The sequence below is a fragment of the Erythrolamprus reginae genome, chromosome Z (assembly GCF_031021105.1).
Source record: "Erythrolamprus reginae isolate rEryReg1 chromosome Z, rEryReg1.hap1, whole genome shotgun sequence".
NCBI lineage: Eukaryota > Metazoa > Chordata > Lepidosauria > Squamata > Dipsadidae > Erythrolamprus > Erythrolamprus reginae.
Genome location: NC_091963.1, coordinates 140,306,671 through 140,327,523, shown reverse-complemented (window position 1 = coordinate 140,327,523; position 20,853 = coordinate 140,306,671). Strand labels below are relative to the sequence as shown.

The 20,853-nt window shown below is 40.4% G+C and overlaps 2 protein-coding genes across 3 annotated transcripts; both read left to right on the top strand.

The window, feature by feature from the left end:
* The first annotated feature begins 10,413 nt into the window (after positions 1–10,413).
* On the top strand, positions 10,414–11,604 carry LOC139152936 (arylamine N-acetyltransferase 2-like). The gene has a single exon (XM_070726372.1). It carries the CDS (start codon positions 10,673–10,675, stop codon positions 11,483–11,485), a length of 813 nt encoding a protein of 270 aa, XP_070582473.1. The 5' UTR covers positions 10,414–10,672; the 3' UTR covers positions 11,486–11,604.
* Positions 11,605–12,775: 1,171 nt separating this feature from the next.
* LOC139154865 (uncharacterized) lies at positions 12,776–16,686 on the top strand. 2 transcript variants are annotated; one of them, XM_070729894.1, is made up of 2 exons: positions 12,776–12,955; positions 15,591–16,686. In XM_070729894.1, the coding sequence occupies exon 2, from the start codon at positions 15,599–15,601 to the stop codon at positions 16,616–16,618; it is 1,020 nt and encodes a 339-aa protein (XP_070585995.1). In that variant the 5' UTR covers positions 12,776–12,955; positions 15,591–15,598; the 3' UTR covers positions 16,619–16,686. The 2 variants fall into 2 exon arrangements, with proteins under 2 accessions (XP_070585995.1, XP_070585996.1); XM_070729895.1 differs by lacking the exon at positions 12,776–12,955 and adding an exon at positions 12,986–13,122.
* The last annotated feature ends 4,167 nt before the right edge of the window (positions 16,687–20,853 follow it).

Here is a 20,853-nt window from a genome sequence, read left to right as displayed (position 1 = left end):
CAACTCTTTGCTGGCACGAGCTAAGAGGAGGAGAACCTGTGGTCTAGAGATTAAATTTACTGCCTTACAGGAAGATTCCCAAAGTTCAAGGATATGGCTTGCTGATGAGAAAAAAATAAGCTTGAAATAGATCTACGCTAGTCTCCCTGCCTTTTCATTATCAGCAAAAATGTATTTTAGATATATGCATATACTGTACATATACAGTATACATATACAGTATATGCTCTTTCTGTGTGCATAATATATATTATATGTATGCTTGTATATATAGTGTATGTGTATTAATGGAAAAATTAGAATATCTCTTCAAACAAGCTTTTGTTAGAGTGATCAATATTTGATTTGCATGGATCAAGGGGAATATTAATTGCTGTTACTATTAGTAGCAGTAGTAGTAGTAGTAATAGCAAATACTGTTAGAACCCATACTATGAGTTAAAGAAGTATTTATTAAAATACTTCCCTATAATAAATGTTTGTGTGTTGATAAACAATTTGAAACCCCATGAAAGAGTCAATTCATCTTTAGAGTTTATGGCCCCCTGCTTTAAAACTTCAGGCAACATCATTTCAAAGGTTTCTACTGCTTGGTGAATTAAAATGTACTGTATAGAAAAATGCACAGCACCCATCCTTTGAATTTATATTAATTCCACATGTGGTTTTTTAAAAAGGGAAAAATCAAGTAGATAATATACTTTTAGTTTACGGTACTCAGTTTTTTATTTAAAAAAAACAGTATGGAATTTGTTGGTATATCTCAGTGCAGCTAGGCTACAAGACCTTCGACATATGCTGAGCAGAGTTTAAGGAAGAGTGTGGATGTGTGATACAGCCAGTAACGACACAGACTTAGTATGCTGAACAAGTATTATTTACATATATACATATTTACAAGCACAAATATTTACAAACCGCACATAGCTGCAGGAAGCAAAATATACTCCCCCACAAGGCAAAGGCAAAAAGGTGAATGAGCTATCCAGTGTTATCAACAAGAGAGAGTGCTGGTGCCCTCTTATGGTGAACCAGCCAAAGTCCTTAAAGAGATATTGTAACTGTAAAAATACAAAATACAATTGGTAGCTTAACATACATGGCAACCACAAATGCCGTTATGTATCATGTACTGACAGAATTTAAATTCATAGATGGCAACATTCAAATCAACACTTTTCCCCAAATATATGCTAGCCAGTGAAGAAATTGGCATATGCTGTATTTTGTCCATCGTTCCTGTACATTAAGACAGAGGTCTACAATATTTCAATATTAAGGGTGGTGAAATATTCCTTGGAAGACCTTACAATGAATTAATATTAATTTACATTGAAAATGAAAAGTCATCAATTTTATTGCAGCATAAGCATATTCCAGAATATCTCATTGATTTAAGATGCACCATATTTCAAAGTATGTTTATTTCATTTTTTGAAGTGTAAAATCAAAATTTTGATTCATTCTCCTTAACTACCAAAATTGTCAGACATAATTATAGGACATTATCTGATCACCCTGTGAATATCTAGAAGTGATATAAGTTGTGGAGGAAAGGGGCATGGATTTAATTTACAATAATAATCCTGTTTCCTGAAGCCAAAATAATAGACTTTGAGGGTGGGGTAGACCAAAAAGGAGGAGTGCTTTCTAGAGGAGCAAGATGGAGCATAAGGTTGTTTAAGGAACCATAAAGGGAACTAGAGGTACTCCTCCAGTTATGACAAGTAGTGTTGGGCAAACTGAACCCACAATGTTCGTGTTTGTACCGAACTTTGTGCGGTTCGGTATACCAAACCCGAACCTGAAGTTTTGCAAAAGTTCAGAAAAAGTTCAGGTTCGGGTTCGGGAGACCGCCAGGAAGTGCCACTGCCCAGCTGTCACATTCCAGAACAGCTGGGCTGCTTCCCGGGGTTCTCCGGAGCCTGAACCTAAACTTTTGCCGAACTTCTGAGTTTGGTGGTCGGGAGACCACCGAGAAGTGCCCTGGCTGTTTCTGAAAGTGACAGCTGGGCAGTGGCGCTTCCCGGCGCTCTCCCAAATGCCGAACTCGAAATTTCAGCAAAGGTTCGGGCTCAGGTTTGGGCTCTGGAGAACACCGGGAAGCACCCCTGCCTGGCTGTCACCTTCCAAAACAGCTGGGGAGCTGTTGGCAGGCGGGAGGCACAAAACGAGGTGGGGAATCCCACAAGGGGATTCTGGGAGTGGAGCCAGAGATCATCCATCAACGCGACCAGAGCTTACAAAACTTTTACCAGGCTCATCCTCAAAGACAGCTCATTTGTTTGGAACCCATATCGCATATCAGACATTAACACCCTTGAAAATGTTGAAAGATATTTCACCAGAAGAGCCCTTCACTCCTCCACTCCCTATGAGACTAGACTTTCAATCCTGGGCCTAGAAAGCTTAGAACTAAGACGCCTTAAACAAGATCTAAGTATTGCCCACAAGATCAACCTCCTGCCTGTTGGCGACTACTTCAGCTTCAACCACAACAGCACAAGAGCACACAACAGATTTAAACTTAATATTAACCGCTCCAAACTTGACTGTAAAAAATATGACTTCAGTAACCGAGTTGTCGAAGCATGGAACTCATTACCGGACTCCATAGTGTCATCCACAAACCCCCAACACTTTACCCTTAGATTATCTATGGTTGACCTATCCAGATTCCTAAGAGGTCAGTAAGGGGCGAGTACAAGTGAACTAGCGTGCCTTCTGTCCCCTGTCCTATTGCTCTCCTATATCTCCTATACCTTTCTTCTATTCTTATATCTCTTCTATTCTTTCATTGATATGTTCTATCACTATATCTTCTTTAGATATATTTTACTGTGAGTATCTCCTCTATAACCTTCATCATGTATTTTACTATGTGTGTGTGTATGTATGTATGTATGTATGTATGTATGTATGTATGTATGTATGTGTATATATATATATATATATATATATATATATATATATATATATATATATATGTAGATTGTTCTGAGTTCGGGTTTTGCCCTGTGTAATGTTTTGCATGTCTATGCGACGTTTCGGTGAAATCACATTCACCATCTTCAGGCTGGAGTTCCAATCTCTGTGTTGTTGTAAATGGAATATTAGCAAACTGACATTTCTTTCTAGTATGTAGTGTGGGGGTGGAGATTTGCTTTGAATGTAGCAAATAGATTGGGTGACTATGCTTCAGTGATCTGATTGGTTGGTGCAATCATAGTTGTTAGGAGGAATGACATGAAGATTTTATGAAGTTTTTTGTTTAAGGCTGATTTCCAAATATAAAATTCTAAAATCATAATAATTAGAAGGATTGACATGTTGATTATTATGAAGTGTTTATTTTGTTTAAGGCTGGTTTCCAAATCTCTGGCAGGCGGGAGGTATCATCCCTTTTATTTAAACAAAGGGGTCTCTTTTCAATTTCGATAGCTTCTAGAGAGATTCTTTTATATAAATTCTCTGTTTTGTGGAGTAATTTAGTTTTTTCAAAGTCAATTTCGTGCCCTGTTTTTTTAATGTGCTGGACAAGGGAGGAGGTCTTTTCTTGTTTTTTGACTGCATTCACATGTTCTGCTATGCGTTGGCTCACTCTTCGGTTAGTTTGTCCAATGTATGTGGCTGCACATGTTTTGCAAGGGATTTCATAGATTCCTTGGTATTCCAATTGGATTTTATCTTTGGGGCTCCTTAGGATATTAGATATTTTTTGGTTAGTGCAAAATGAGGTTTTGATGTTATGTTTGTGCAGGATTTTACTAATTTTATCCGTGGTGCCTTTGATGTAAGGGTTAGGGTTAGGGTTAGTAAATTAGTAAAATCCTGCACAAACATAACATCAAAACCTCATTTTGCACTAACCAAAAAATATCTAATATCCTAAGGAGCCCCAAAGATAAAATCCAATTGGAATACCAAGGAATCTATGAAATCCCTTGCAAAACATGTGCAGCCACATACATTGGACAAACTAACCGAAGAGTGAGCCAACGCATAGCAGAACATGTGAATGCAGTCAAAAAACAAGAAAAGACCTCCTCCCTTGTCCAGCACATTAAAAAAACAGGGCACGAAATTGACTTTGAAAAAACTAAATTACTCCACAAAACAGAGAATTTATATAAAAGAATCTCTCTAGAAGCTATCGAAATTGAAAAGAGACCCCTTTGTTTAAATAAAAGGGATGATACCTCCCGCCTGCCAGAGATTTGGAAACCAGCCTTAAACAAAATAAACACTTCATAATAATCAACATGTCAATCCTTCTAATTATTATGATTTTAGAATTTTATATTTGGAAATCAGCCTTAAACAAAAAACTTCATAAAATCTTCATGTCATTCCTCCTAACAACTATGATTGCACCAACCAATCAGATCACTGAAGCATAGTCACCCAATCTATTTGCTACATTCAAAGCAAATCTCCACCCCCACACTACATACTAGAAAGAAATGTCAGTTTGCTAATATTCCATTTACAACAACACAGAGATTGGAACTCCAGCCTGAAGATGGTGAATGTGATTTCACCGAAACGTCGCATAGACATGCAAAACATTACACAGGGCAAAACCCGAACTCAGAACAATCTACATACATATACCCGTGAAAATTTACGAAAACAAATATATATATATATATATATACACCCACTAAAACCCTCATTGTGTATTGGACTAAATAAATAAATAAATAAATTCTATTTAGAGACGCTTAGCAGTTCATTAACAGAAAGACTATATAAATTGCCATGGAAAAGTTACATACGCTCTGAAGATGCCTTGTAATTATTTATAATTTATGAGCATATAATTCACATCACTAAGGGATTCTGCATTTTACTATTGGGAATACAAAAGTTTCTTAGCTTTTCCTTCTCAAAATTTCCATTAAAATTGTATGAGATTATGATTCTGATGAAATTGTTCTAGTCCCTTTCATCATTTCTAATACATGGTTTGTGTTTTATTTATTTGTTTATTGATTGATTGATTGATTGATTGAATGATTGATTGATTGATTTGATTTTATTTTATTTGATTTGATTTGTATGCCGCCCCTCTCCGTAGATTTGGGGCGACTAACAACAATACTGAAACAACATATAACAAATCTAATATTTAAAATAATTAAAAGACCCTTATTAAAAACCGAACATACACACAAACATACCATGCATAAATTATATAGGCCTAGGGGGAAGGAATATATCAATTCCCCCATGCCTGATGACAGAGGTGGGTTTTCAGGAGCTTACAAAAGGCAAGGAGAGTGGGGGCAATTCTGATCTCTGGAACATGATGGTATGAAAATATTGATTGAATTTAGGGGGTTTTATTGTTATTAATTACTAAGAGTTTTTAGCCCTTTTAGCCAAAATTAGGCAAAGATGATCCTAGCCGCCTAAGTGATATGAAGTATGAGATTAGTATAGTTATTCTTCAATATTCCAAAGACGAGGAGGTGCAGGGGGCATTGAATTATGGGTGTGGGCACTTGTGTGTACTTAATAGTACATTTACACTGCTTTTGGCACCCAAGGAAAAAAAGGTTTACCATCACTGGACTATAACATATGAAGACCAGTTGCAGGAACTGAGCATGGTCAGTCTGGCAAAGAAAAGGACCAGGGGAGTCACGATAGCAGTGTTCCAATACTAGAGGGGCTGCCACAGAGAGGAGGGTGTCAGAATGTTTTTCCAAGGCACCACAAGGCCAGACAAGGAATGATGGATGGAAACTGACCAAGCAGCGATTCAACCTGGAAATAAGGAGAAACTTTCTAACACTGAGAGTAATCAACCAGTGGAATGGCTTGGAGGTTGTGGGAGCTCCACACTTGAGATTTCAAGAAGAGATTGGACTGCCTTTGTCTGAAATGGTGTAAGGATTCCTCAATGGTGGCTTGAACTAGATAATCTACAAGATCCCTTCCAACTCTAGTAATCTGATCTAATCTAATCTAATAAATGTAGCTTGTCTAGCATAGGTGTTACACGTGTCATCCTTGGAATCCCTAAGAGTCACCTTCAGTAACATCTGAAGCTTCTGGATACTTTTTGAGAAATAGCCCTAGGTAGAGGAAACACTATAATCCAAAGAGTAAATAGACAGGGTGTGAGTGACTGAATGAAGAGCCTCCCCATCCATGAAAAAGCATAGTTGGTGCACAATATAATAATAATAATAATTTATTAGATTTGTATGCCGCTCCTCTCCGAAGACTCAGGGTGGCTCACAACATAACAATAATACAATACATTACAAATCTAATAATAAAATTTAAAAGTCAATTAAAACATTAATAAACATAGCCAGTGACATAAAATCACCAACTACACAATTGTACACATTCAACCCAGTTCATCATACAACAGAGGTCAGAAAACACAATGAAGGGGGGATATGAACTTCAATATGAAGTTGACCAACCCTTCTCTTGATCTGGATTGTTTTCCCTGTATCAACAACAAAACTTGGAGCAAGGAGATGAACCAACACAAGACTCTGCCACCCACCCAACCCCACACATGTCCAAAATTATTGATTATATCAAAAACCATTAAGATGTCAAGAATAGATGTACAGTGGTACCTCATGAGACGAACTTAATTGATTCCAGGAGGAGGTTCGTAAGGTGAATGTTTCCCATAGGAATCAATGTAAAAGTAAATAATGCGTGCAAATCCTTCAGGGAAATCCCAAACTTTAGAAGGGAGGCGAACAGAGGGCAGGGAGGTGCAGCTAAAGGGGGTGGGTGGAAGAAGCAAGGCTAGGCTAAAGGGTGAGTGGGAAGGAAAAAAGGCAAGGGGGGCGCTCCTCCCTTTTCTTTCTTCAAAAGACACCCTTTCAGTGCCTGTGCAAGCACGCTGTTCTCCTACTTTTTAAAATGCAAACTCTTTCCCCCTCCAAGCCGCCCCTCCATTTTCTTTCTTCAAAAAAGGGGGGGGAAAGAAACCCCTTCATCCCAGCAGCAGCAGCTTGGGTTCGTAAGGTGAAAATAGTTCAGAAGAAGAGGCAAAAAAATCTTAAACACTGGGTTCGTATCTCAAAAAGTTTGTTAGAAGAGGCATTCGTAAGATGAGGTACCACTGTACTACCTCATCTTACTTCTGCCAGACCATCTAAGAGCATCACCATTTTCTCCACCACCTTTCCTTTATAGGGGTACTGAATGACACATATTCAGAATGGTGAGATACAAGATGGCTTCTTGAGGAAGGAACAAACTAGCACCCCTTTGAAAGGGGACAGGAATACCCCCTACATTAAGGAGCACCAACACTTGGATCGACTCACATCACCTACCAGGCCACCTTGACCAGCCAGGAAGGACATGAATCTAACTTGAAGGTGGTATTGGGAAGCACCCAGCCTGGCATGGAGGGAGGATCAAGGGTGGAGGTAGCCTGGAGTCGCTGCACAATCACAGAAGGACTAGGACCAATTTTCTTCTAAATTCTTTAAAGGTTCCCCCTATATGTGCTAGTTGTTTCTGACTCTAGGGGGCGGTACTCATCTCCATTTCAAAACTGAAGAGCAAGGGCTGTCCGAAGATGTCCCTATGATCATGTGATTGTCATGATTAAATGCTGAAGACACATGAAAAGCTGTTATCTTCAAACCAAAGGTGATCCCAATTTTTCTACTTGCATCTTTACATGCTTTCAAATTGCTAGTTGGCAGAAGCTTGGACAAGTAATGGGAGCTCACTCCATTAGGTGGTGTTAGGGAGTTGAACTGCCAAACTGTTGACCCTTCTGATCAACAAGCTAAATGAAACCAGTTGCCCCCGGAGATTAGGATTGCCCCCACCCTCCTTGCCTTTCGTAAACTCCTTAAAACCCACCTCTGCTGTCAGGCACGGGAGAATTGAGTTAGCTCCCCCAGGCCTATATAATTTATGCATGGTATGTTTGTGTGTATGTCTTGTTTTTTTAAATAAGGGTTTTTTTAGTTACTTTTAAATATTAGATTTGTTGTACATTGTTTTATTATTGCTTTGAGCCACCCCGAGCCTACGGAAAGGGGCGACATACAAATCTAATTAATAATAATAATAATAATAATAATAATAATAATAATAATAATAATAATGTCTTAGCCACTGAGCCACCATGTCTATTTTAAGTCTTTCCTTAGAGATTATCTAATTGTTTCCAATAATTAGGCTGCTAGACTGATGAGTCTCCTATTTTATAAGCACTATAAAGAAATAGAATTTGAGAATTCTGCCAGATACCAAGCACCCAATTTTTGGTCATAAAACCATTATCGGATGCCACAATGGTCACTAAGTGTGAAAAATGGTTATAAGTCCTTTTGTCAGAAGTCGTGGTAAATTCAGTCACTAAACAAATAATGTTTATAACATTGAGTACTGCCCCCACCTTCCTTGTCTTTCATAAATTGCTTAAGACCCACCTATATCGCCAGGCATGGGGGAATTGAGACATTTCCCCCAGGCTTATATAGTTTTATGTATGGTATGCTTGTGTTGTCTGGTTTTTAAATGATGGGGTTTTAGATGCTTTCTTTTAAATATTAGATTTGTTACACACACACACACACACACACACATATGAAATGGTGCCATCCGTCTCCCTGAATTTGAAAATTAAGGGACACTAGGGTAGATCTATTTCGGTCTTATTCTGGCCTCATCAACTAGCCATACCTTCACTGGGACTTACTATACACCATACCTGCAAAGAACTGATAGAAAAATAAAGGGACTAGTATAGATCTATTTCAAGCTTTTTGGCTCTGGTCAGCCAGTCATACCCTTTTAGGATTCGAACCTGGGCTGCTTTTGCCTTGCTAGGCAGTGCTTTTACCCTCTAAGCCACAGGTTCTACTCCCTTTTATCAGTTAGGCCAGGGAAAGATTACATGTTTTTTCTGTTGAGTCACCTGGTACATCCAAATATGGGAGGGAGCAGTATGCGCTACCTGACTCTGTGGTTTCATCCCCAAACCCCAAAAACTTTGACCATAGACTGTCTACTGTCAACCTCACCCATTCCTAAGACATCTTTAATCACACCAGCATGCCTACCACTCTTGTCCTAATATTCCCATTTATTTGTATCCATTTCATGTATTCACAATCATGTTTATACTTACATCTGTTATCTAATGCTTGGTTAAACAAACAAACAAACAAAAAAGTTATTAAGTAAGTAAGTAAGTAAGTAAGTAAGTAAGTAAGTAAGTAAGTTAAGAAAGTAAGTAAGTAAGTAAGTAAGTAAGTAAGTAAGTAAGTAGTAAGTAAGTAAGTAAGGAAAATAAAAAAATAAAACCAGGATGATGTAAAATTCATCTGTGAATTCTGTGGTGACTGAATGACTGAAGGAGAAGATAGGAAAAACAAAAGGGAAAGTTGTGTATGTGTAACAGCGGGGGAGAGTCTCAGATCACTATCCAAGTAAATGAAGGCATCCATGCACACAATCAAGTGTTGCTTAGAATTAAAACAGCTCAGCTTGAGTAATTTAGAGCAGAGGTCCCCAAACTTGGCAACTTTAAAACTAGTGGACTTCAGCTCCCAGAATTCTCTGGCTGGAGAATTCTGGGAATTGAAGTCCACAAGTGTTAAAGTTGCCAAGTTTAAAGATTTAGAGAGTCCTCTATCATGACTCCACACCAGTGTTCCCTCTAATTTTTTTTTTGGGGGGGGGGGGGGCGGAAAAGTATAGTGTCTGAGCGGCAGTCCCTTCGGGACTAGGTGGCAGAAATAATAAATAAATAAATAAATAAATAAACAAACAAACAAAAAACCTACCCTGTTTTGCCTCAGAGAATTTCAAAATAAAATACTGTACTGTGTGTCTATAACAGTGAGCTCATAATAGGGCAACTCTATCAATATCAAAATGCCACTTAAATAGTTGAGCTAGTTTCAAACTAGATTTTGATTTTCTTTCTCTCTTCCTTACTCCCATTCTTTTTCTTTCTCTTTTCCTTCCTCTCTTTTTTCTATCTGTTTCTCTCTCTTCCTCTCTTCCTCTCTCTCTCCTTCCCTCTCACTCTTTCCCTCTCGGCTTCTGGGCAGGTTTGGAAAACTCTGAGTTGATGGTGATTTTTAAGTGAGCGATTGCTCACTGCTCAGCTTAGAAGGAATTATGCTCCACACCCAACAGAGATAATGGCACCAACCTTGGTTGCTCTCCATAAATATCCATGTGTTAAGCAAGTTCAATTAAATCTACTTCCCAAAAATATCTTTGCAAAATAAACCTGAAAAGCAGAACTTTCCCTAACATTGTATTCCCTGACAAATTCAGTGGCCTAAAGAGAGTTGAGGTGAAAAAAGGGTTAATATACATAAATGACAGAATGAAGCAAGTGGGAGGTTCTAACTTTTCCCCACTTCCTCTTTCGGTTCCTTGGAATGAATGAAACTATCAGCCGCCGTGTACACAGCAAGACTCGCAGCAGAAATTTCAATGGGAAAGGTTTTTGGGAAGAGGGGAAGGAAATTGGGCAGGAAAGGAGAAGAGATTTGGGAACGAGGGTGTCTTGGAGACTCAACCGCAATTTAGAACTTCGTTATTGAAAGTGATCAGAAGAGCAGAATAAGATCTTGGAAAGAGTTGAAAAGAAGGAATCCTGAAAGACTTCCGCATTCACTTTTTTTCAAGATCTTCCGTCGAGTCTGAGATGGATGTTGGAAGTTATCTCCGACGGATTGGCTTCCAAGATGCCTCTGCCGCTCGCCCTTCTCTGAAAACCCTCAAGTGCCTCCACCGTTGCCATCTCTTCTCCGTACCCTTTGAGAGCCTCAGCATCCATTGTAAAGAGCCCATCAGCCTGGAATTGCCTCGTTTGTATGAGAAGATTGTCCAAAACCTCCGGGGTGGTTTTTGTTACGAACTGAACGGACTTTTCCAGTGGTTGTTGCAAGCTTTAGGATTTCGCACCCAAATCTTAGCCGCACGGGTTCGTAACCGCTTCACGCAGTGTTATGGTCCTCCGTTGGACCACTTGATCGTTTTGGTAGACTTGGACGGACAGCAGTTCCTGTGCGATGTTGGGTTCGGAGAAGGTTTCCTGGAACCGTTAGAGCTGAAGCCAGAGTTGGAACAAGTTCAAGAAGGAGGCATATTTTGGTTGAGCTTGGAGGGAGCTACCTGGGTACTGGGATGTCGGGAAATTTCTGGAGAGACGGAGAGATTCCTCTATAAATTTACCCTAGAGGAGAAGCAACTGGAAGACTTCTATGACATGTGTCTTTACCACCAGACTTCACCTTGTTCCATCTTCGCCTGCAAATCTTTTTGTTCATTGCACAAAGCAGCTGGTGGACGTCTAACCTACATGGGTCAGCGGCTCATTTTCACCACCGGAAAGGAGCGCACGGAAACGGTCTTGCAGGACACCGAGATCCCAGCCGTTCTCTTTGATCAATTTGGCATCAAACTGAAGAACTTTGAACCCAAGGATGAAAAAATCACGCCACCTCAACAAGATTAACTAGTGGAAGAAGCCAAAGGGGTTATCTCTTTTCTTCTCCTCCCCACTCCCCTCCTCTCCTCTTCCCCCTCCCCTTCTCTCTTCTCTTCTATTAAATTGTAATGAAATATGGAATTGGGCAGGTTGATCTATTAAGGCTCTTTGGCTACCTAATTCCTGGAGAAAGCCAAGGTTGATCAGTTTTAGATTGTAATCAAATATGGATTTGGGTAGATTGATCGATGAGGGATATATTGAAAATCACGCCCGGGATCACGCTTGTGATTCAGTAGAGGTTAAGAAATATTTCAACTAATTAAGTATGGATACCCTACTGTACTGATTAGCACTTTAGTGTTGTAGCAATTACTGGATCATCGTTTGGATTTTTAAGGAACCCTGCATGTGATTTTGCCTGTATTTGTACACATCAATAATTGCTACATAAAAGATGAACCAAGATGCATTAGTAGTCTGACAGTCTAGGCTTCTGTTCAGCTTTAAAAGAGAAAGAGGGGTGGCGGAGGAGGGCACAGGCAAAGAGAGAAACAGAGGTGCTTCCAAATCTTCACCTAAAGAGTGACCTGCTCAGAGTGTGTCTGTGTCCCCCATCTGTCCTTGCAAACGAAAAGATTCCATCAAAGAATCCAATTCCCAGCCCAGGCACATTCTTCCCAATGCACCACCCATAAATCCCCACCACCACCAGTCCAGCCAAAAGCCAAAGGAAGTAGAGGACAGCGGGTCACATAAACTGAGACCAATTGCCACAATCATTTTCAGCTTTTTCTTTCTTTCTTTCTTTCTTTCTTTCTTTCTTTCTTTCTTTCCTTCTTCCTTCCTTCTTTCCATCCTTCCTTCCTTTCTATCTATCTGTCTTTCTGTCTTTGCTTCCTTCTTTCTTTCTTTCCTATCTATCTACTTACCTTTCTTTTTCTTTCTGTCCTAATCTTCTTTTTCTATCTTTTTCCTCCTTCCTTCTTTTCTTCCTTTCTTTTTCTTTGTTCTTTCTTTTTCTTTCTTTCTTTCCTATCTACTTACCTATCTTTTTCTTTCTGTCCTAATCTTTTTTCTAACTTTTTCCTCCTTCTTTTCTTCCTTTCTTTTTCTTTGACCTTCCTTCCTTCCTTCCTTCGTTCCTTCGTTCCTTCCTTCCTTCCTTCCTTCCTTCCTTCCTTCCTTCCTTCCTTACTTACTTACTTACTTACTTACTTACTTACTTACTTCTTCCCTCCCTCCCTCCTTCCCTCCTTCCTTCTAACCCGTAAGTGGATTTTTAGAGCTGCAGCGCCTGCCGGCCACGCTTTCCTCCTCCACCTCTCCCCGCGCGCTCCCGTTCGGCCTCCTCCTCCCCCTGGGAAAGGAGGAGCCGAGCGCGGCTGGCTCGCACGCACGCCTGAGCCCGGAAACCGTCGCGGGGGTCTCCTTTTGCCGCTGCGTGGCCCCCAGTCCTCGCTGCGTCCCCGCCGACTTGACGCCGCCTTTGAGCAGGTGAGAATCGGTCGGGTTGTCCGCCGCTTTCTCCCTTTCGATCCGCAGACTTTTCCCCATCTGCCTCTAGGCCTGCGTATCTGCCTCGCCGCTCCCTTTCCTGCCAGCCGGGCCGCATTAGGGCTTCTCCCGGAGCAGGGACAGGAAAACCGCAACGCATTAGCGGGGTGGGTTGTTTTTGTTTTGCATTTAACAGCAACAACCAAATGACAATTTGGCTTCAGTGGGCGACCGTCCCGTATTGCAAGGGGGTCTCCAATCTCTGCCACTTTAAATTGGGGGATTCTGGGAGTTGAAGTCCGCAAGTCTTAAAGTGGCCAAGGTTGGAGTTCCCCTGCATTGGATAGTAGCTTTTTCTCTAATCCTCCCCAAATGTTTCGATTTTGTGACCCTGCGTCGGGCTAGAAAGTGGGTTGTCCTAATTGGGTGTGGGGAGGAGAGAGTAAGAGGGAGAGAAAGAGAGAGAGAGAAACCAAATGGTTAATTCTCTACCTGAAAAGGAGATGGAAGAGAGTTAGGAGTTTGGAGTGGGGTTGTGCTAAGAAGTTGGCAAAAGAAGGATGGGCAGCCCTGATTTGGAAAGAAAAACATAATTAATTAATTAATTAATTAATTAATTAATTAATATTTAGAGAAAACATAATTAATTAATTAATATTTAGAGAAAACATAATTAATTAATATTTAGAGAAAAACATAATTAATTAACTAATTAATTAACTAATTAATCAATATTTAGTCGAACAAGTATAAAATTGTAGTTTGTATAAGCATAACATAAGTAGTAAATAATGATAAAAGAAGACAGTAGGACAGAGACGGCAGGTACAATGGTGCGCTTATGCACACCCCTCATCACTGTCAAATTATTTATTAATTCTGCACTATTAGTAGTCTTCTCATGTTCCTATCACCCATGCCCTCCCACTTATGACTGTAATCTTTACAATTTATATTAGTATTGTTTCCTGATTGCTTATTTGTACCCTGTGACAATCATTGTTGTACCTCAGGATTCTTGACAAATGTATATTTTCTTTTATGTACACTGAGAGCATATGGGCCAATGACAAATTCCTTGTGTGTCCAATTATATTTGGCCAATAAAGAATTCTATTCTATTCTTATTCTATTCTATTCTATTCTATTCTTATTCTATTCTATAAGCCTTTGTGAGGATTGTCAGTTGCAGTCAGGGTTAGAAACCCCACTTAGAGATGATAGGTAGATAGATTATGGATGGACCAACAGATGGAGGAATGAACAATCCTCTATGTATGCATATATGTGTGCATATACACAGCCCTACACATACATAAACAGTATGTCTGTATAAGTATGTATGTATGTATGTATGTATGTATGTATGTATGTATGTATGTATATACACACACATATACTAATAAGCGCACACATATATAGATACACACAGAGACATGTAAACAAATACACATAAATAGGTCTGTATGTATATGTTGAACACAAAATGTTCATACACCAAATAAAACACAAATATTTAATTAAAATGTTTTTTTTAATTGATCACTGATCAAATTGAGGATAATGTCTAATTGTGTTTCCCAACCTTGGCAATTTTTAGATGCGGGTCTTCCCGGAATTACTCTGCCTGTCAGCAATGTGATTTACAAACGAGTTTATGCTTTAGTGTTTGGGGCCAGGCAGCTGTGGCTTAATCATGGTTTCCGCGTGTACCCATTGGGTGGCTTTCCAAATGTACTTAGTCATGGCTCTGCGATCCTGAACTAGTTATGAACTGTCATGAAGCCTGCAAGGAGCTAAAGTAGGACGGATGCGTCATGCACAGGCCACGCCCACCTCAGCTCCACCAGTGAGGAAAATGTAGCAAAATGTCACATGACGGCAACATGACGCAGCAATTTTTTACGCCCATGAACTAGTGTATAATATATTTTTATATTTAGCCGCCCTGAATCTTCCAAGAGGGGTGGCATACAAATCTAATAAATTATTATTATTGCTGTTGTTGTTGTTGTTGTTGTTATTATTATTATTATTATTATTATTATTATTATTATTACATCCCAGATTTGATAGATTTGTTTGAACACCTTTTGAATTTAAAGTTCATGGTATTTTTTAATTATATTAATTCTTTAATTATATTAATCCATTTGTTCTGTTAATTGTGTACAATGTTCCCTCGATTTTCGCGGGTTCGAACTTCACGAAAAGTCTATACCACGGTTTTTCAAAAATATTAATTAAAAAAATACTTCGCGGGTTTTTCCCCTGTACCACGGTTTTTCCCACCCAATGACATCATATGTCATCACCAAACTTTCGTCTGCCTTTAATAAATATTTTTTTTAATAAACTTTAATAAATAAACATGGTGAGTAATAATTCAAATGGTTGCTAAGGGAATGGGAAATTGCAGTTTAGGGGTTTAAAGTGTTAAGGGAAGGCTTGTGATACTGTTCATAGCCAAAAATAGTGTATTTACTTCCGCATCTCTACTTCGCGGAAATTTGACTTTCGCGGGCAGTCTCAGAACGCATCCCTCGCGAAAAGCGAGGGAACACTGTATAATCAGGAGTATAATCAGGAAGATGGTACAATGGTTATTCATCAATTTATCATTTGTAATCCACAGTCTCCTCTATGGCTTCCATCATTCCCCGGACGGCTTGCCCAGGCTCAGGGGTTTTCATCACTCGCCACGGCGCTTTCGTGATCCGCTCAGATTTGGGTTATTTCCTTCAAACACTTGATTTCAGCTCAGGACAAGATCTCAAAATACAGCCTCTCCACCCTGCTTGCTGCGGAAAGGACCACTATGTGGGAGACCCCAGCAGTTCAACCATCTATCTCCTCCACGGGGACTCCTTCTGTCAAGTGTCAGACCTAAACTCTGAGCCGCCTTCGGACGCCTTCCCGTTGCACCCCAGCTGCCGCGGAGCAGACCACTATGCGTTCTGTGAGGGATGTTTTTTCATCTTCTTCCTGTCACGAGCAGTGGTCCTATGTGTGGCTGATCTGGCCACTGGGGCCTTTATTAAGGAGATCCACTTGGAACCCACTCTTCTCAATGGGCTGTTCTACTATGGTTCTGATTCTGCTCATCTGGCTTGCTTCAGGGTAGATGAGGAGCAGCGGCTTTGTGGTACCCGTTTTGCCACCACCGAAGGACACAAGAAGGAGTCCTTTGCAATCCACCCAGATGTGGTCTCATTCTTCCCAGGTGGTTTGTCCATCACCCACGGTGCTGCCTTCGGTCAGTGGCAGTGCCTCAAGCTCCTCTCCAACCCAACCGACCTGCCCATGCCCAGCACCAATGAAATATCCCGTAAGGTTGGCTATTCTAAGTTGGAACTGGGGCTAAAAGCTCACATCGACCAATCGGTGAATCCAGAATCCCTGACGGTGTCTCTTCTCCAGCATCATTTTGCCCTCCCTACGATCTATGGAGGGCTAGGACTTCAAACAGGGCAAGAAGAATGGGAAGAAGTAGCAGAGGAAGAAGAACCTCTTCGAGTGATCCTGCAGCCCAGGCAAAAGCTTTACTGGTGGCATTACTGCCTAGGGTTGGGTAAGACTCCCATCTTGTATTGCCGGTCACTGAAGATCACCCGCAATCCTTCTCCCCCTACAAACATTCCTCTGCCACAAGCTGAGGTTTGAAGACATTCTTCAGGACGGAAGCTTTTAACAGGGCTAGGAAGAAGTAAATAAATGTATGTACTTCTGTACTTCCTTTTGTGTCTTTCTGTTGCAAGTTACAGGAAGTTGTCTCAAAACAACCCCTTGTTTGACAACTGAAGGTGTGAAGGGGTTGAATGCGGGGGTGGTGGATTTACAACAATCCTTGTTTAGTTGCAGCCGTTTCAACATCCCTTGGTGCTCCCAACTTACCACAATTCATTTAGTGACCAAAGTTGCAACGGCACTAAAAGGGGGGGGGGGATTATCGCCATTTTTCACACTTGATGACTGTCACAACATGTCACAGTGACATGATAAAAATTTATACACTTGGCAACCAACCAGGGGTGAAATCCAGAAGGTTCTGGAGAACCAGTAGTGGAAATTTTGGGTGGTCCATGACCACCTAAAGTTCAGAAAGCCAGCAAATACCACCTCTGGCTGGATCCAAAGATTTTGCAATGTCCTTCCCCCAGGAGTAGGGCAGGAATAGGGATTTCGTAGTATCCTTCCCCATACCATACCATGCCCACCAAGTCATGCCCACAGAACCATTGTAAAAAAAAATTGTATTTCCCCAATGTAACCGGGGGTCAACCATGCTGGTTGCAATGTCCCGGGGTCACGTGATCACTTTTTGTGTCCTTTTCACAAGCAAAGTCAATGGGGAAGCCAGTCACTTAATAATTGTGTTCCTAATTTAACAACTTCAGTGATTCACTTAACAACTATAGTAAGAAAGGTCGTAAAATGGGGCAAAATCACTTAGCGATGGAGATTTGGGGCTCAATTGTTTCATGTCAAGGACCATCCATCTGTACGATTTAGGAGCTGGACAACTGGCTTGCAATGACAATATGGCAAGCATCCCAGCCATGTGAAAGCCTTTTGCAAGCTTCCACCAAGCAAAGTCTTTGAGAAAGCCAGCAGATTGTAAGACAATGATCACATGACTATGGGAACTGCATGAGATTTACCTAATGACAGGAACTGGGATTACCACTACTGTTAAACGTTGATGCAGTCATGGGATGTTGCATTTTACGACTGTCAAGTAGTGATGGCCTTCCTGGTAAGAGTTTATTTATTTTATTTTATTTTATTTATTATTTAGATTTGTATGCCGCCCCTCTCCACGGACTCGGGGCGGCTCACAGCAAAATATAACAAATCGTAACAAATCCAAATAAATTTAAAATATTTTAAAAAGTTTAAAAAGAACCCCATTTACTAAGCAAACATACACACAAACATACCATGCATAAATTGTACATCTCTCTCTCTCTCTCTCTCTTATTAGAGTTGAAAGGGACCTTGCAGGCCATCGAGTCCTACACCTCCCCAGCCATATGGCAGTCCAATCTTCTCTTGAAAATGTCCAGAGTTGGGGCATTCACAACCTCCGCTGGCAGGCCATTCCACTGGTTGATCTGACCATCAGGAAGTTCTTCCTTATCTCCAGGTTGGATCTCTCCTTGGTCAGCTTCCAACCGTTGTTCCTCGTCCGGCCCTCTGGTGCCCTGGAAAACAGTGTGGCCCCCTCTCTGTGGCAACCCCTCAAGTACCTGTAGACTGCTATCATGTCCTCCCTGGCCCTTCTTTTCTCAAGGCTATCCATGCCCAGTTCCTGTAACCTCTCTTCGTATGTCTTGCTTTTTAATCCCCTTATCATTTTGGTTGCTATTTTCTGCACCTTCTCCAGAATTTCTATGTCTCTTTTGAAGTATGGAGAACAGAACTGAATGCAATACTCCAGGTGAGGTCTGACTGGGGCATAATAGAGTGGTATTAATTCCTCCTATGCTTGGAGTGTATGCATCTGTTGATGCAGTTTAGGATTGCGTTGGCTTTTTTAGCCGCTGCTGCACATTGCTGGCTCATATTTAATTGGTTATCCACCAAGACTCCAAGATCCCTTTCACAGTCACTACTGCTAAGTAGTGTTCCTCCCAGACTGTATGTGTGTCTAGGGTTTTTTTTAGCTAGGTGAAGGACTTTGCTTTTCTCAACATTGAACATCATTTTGTTGTTTTGGACCCACAGTGATAATCTATCTATGTCCTTCTGTATTTGGAGCCTATCCTCTAGGGTGTTGGTAACGCCTGCCATCTTAGTGTTGTCCGCAAATTTGATTAGTTCCCCTTCTATTCCCTCATCTAGCTCGTTGATGAAAATGTTGAAGAGCACAGGACTGAACCCTGTGGTACCCCACTGCCTACCTTCTTCCATGTGGATTTGGAGCCATTGAGGACAACTTGTTGGGTACGGTTGGTCAGCCAACTGTTTATCCATCTACATGTATTGTAATCTACCCCATATTTTTCTATTTGTGGATTAGGAGATTATGGTCTACCTTGTCAAAAGCTTTGCTGAAGCCCAAGTATATTAGGTCTACAGCATTGAGTTGGTCTACTGATTTGGTTATGGTGTTGAAGAATAATACGAGATTGGTTTGGCATGATTTGTTTCTGACAAACCCATGTTGGCTGTTGGTTATTATCTTATTATTATTATTAGGGCATCTGTTCGAACCCTGACAGATTTGTTGTAGCATCTTTTAAAGAAGATACATCTATTATAGAGGTTTTTGTGAATAACAATCCAATGAGTGCAGATGAAGTGGACTGACAAAGCCTGTGGGATTAGGTTTTCTAAATGTCAGTTCACCTCTATGTTATATCAAAAGTATGTTTGTTTGTTTGTTTGTTTGTTTGTTTGTTTGTTTGTTTGAGTTAGAAGGGACCTTGCAGGTCATCTAGTCCAACCCCCGCTCAAGCAGGAATCCCTCCACCATTTCTGACAAATGGAAGTCTAATCTCCCTTTGAAAGTCTAAAGTGTTGGAGTTCTCACAACCTGCACTGGCAAACTGTTCTACCGGTTGATTGCTCTTACTGTCAGAAAGTTCCTCCTTATTTCCGGGTTGAATCTTTCCTTGGTCAGCTTCCATCCATTATTCCTTTTCTGACCTTCTGGTGCTTTGGGAAACAACCTGACTTCCTCCTCTCTGTGGCAGCCTCTCAGGTATTGGAACACTGCTAACCTGTCTCCCCCTGGTCCTTCTCTTTGCTAGACTAGCCATGCCCAGTTCCTTCAACCTCTCTTTGTATGTTTTAGTTTCCAGTCCCCTTATCATCCTGATAGCTCTCTTCTATACTTTCTCTAGAGTTTCAATGTCTTTTTGTAGTGTGGTGACCAAAACTGGATGCAGTACTCTATGTGTAGTCTAACTAAGGCTTTATAGAGTGGTATTAGTACCTCCCTAGTCCTAGATTGTATAACAAGTATAACACAGGAGGTCATTGTCTCATCGTGGAGCCATTTGAGGTACTTCAGGTTGAGGAAACCTCAATTGCTTTATATCAAGAGACACTATCTTAGATGTTTGTTGATAGCTCTTTGGTCCCAAAGATGCTTTTTCAGGAGGCAATTGACTTTGTTTTTTTGTCTTTTGAAGACATTTCGCTTCTCATCTAAGAAGCTTCTCCAGCTCTGACAGTATAGTGGGGAAATGTAAGGATTTACATTCCTTGCAGTCAGCTGGTCATTTACATCCTCTTAGTAATTTGTTTCTTCAAGAAGAAATTTCTTTGATGAGAAGTGAAATGTCTTCAAAAGAAAAAAAACAAAAAAGTCCAGTTGCCTCCTGAGAAAACATCTGACTTACAGCTCAAAATTTACAACAGTACTGAAAAATGTGACTTATGGCCACTTTTCATAGTTACAATCTTCACAGTATTACATGATCAAATTCAGATGCTTGGCAACTGGTTCATATTTATCTTTGCTGTGTCCCAAGTAATGGTCCTCTTTTGAAACTTTCTGACCAGCAAAGACATTAGGAAAGCCAATTTCACTTAACAACCGTGTTACTAATTTATCAACTGCAGTGATAAATTACAATTTATCACTTAAAAATTATGGCAAAAAAGGTGGTAAAATGGGGGCAAAACTTGCTTAATGAATGTTTCTTAGCAACAGAATTTTGGGCTCAAATATTGCAACTCGAGGATTACCTGTGTTGCTGCATCCCCCTAGTCACATGATCAAAATGTGGATGCTTTAAAAACTGGTTCATATTTATGACGGTATCAGTGTCCTGGAATCACGCGATCATCATTTCCAAGTTTCTGAGAAGCAAACTTGGTACGGAAGCCAGATTCACTTAACAACCGGTTAATAACATGACAATTGCAGTGATTCGCAATAGTGTCAA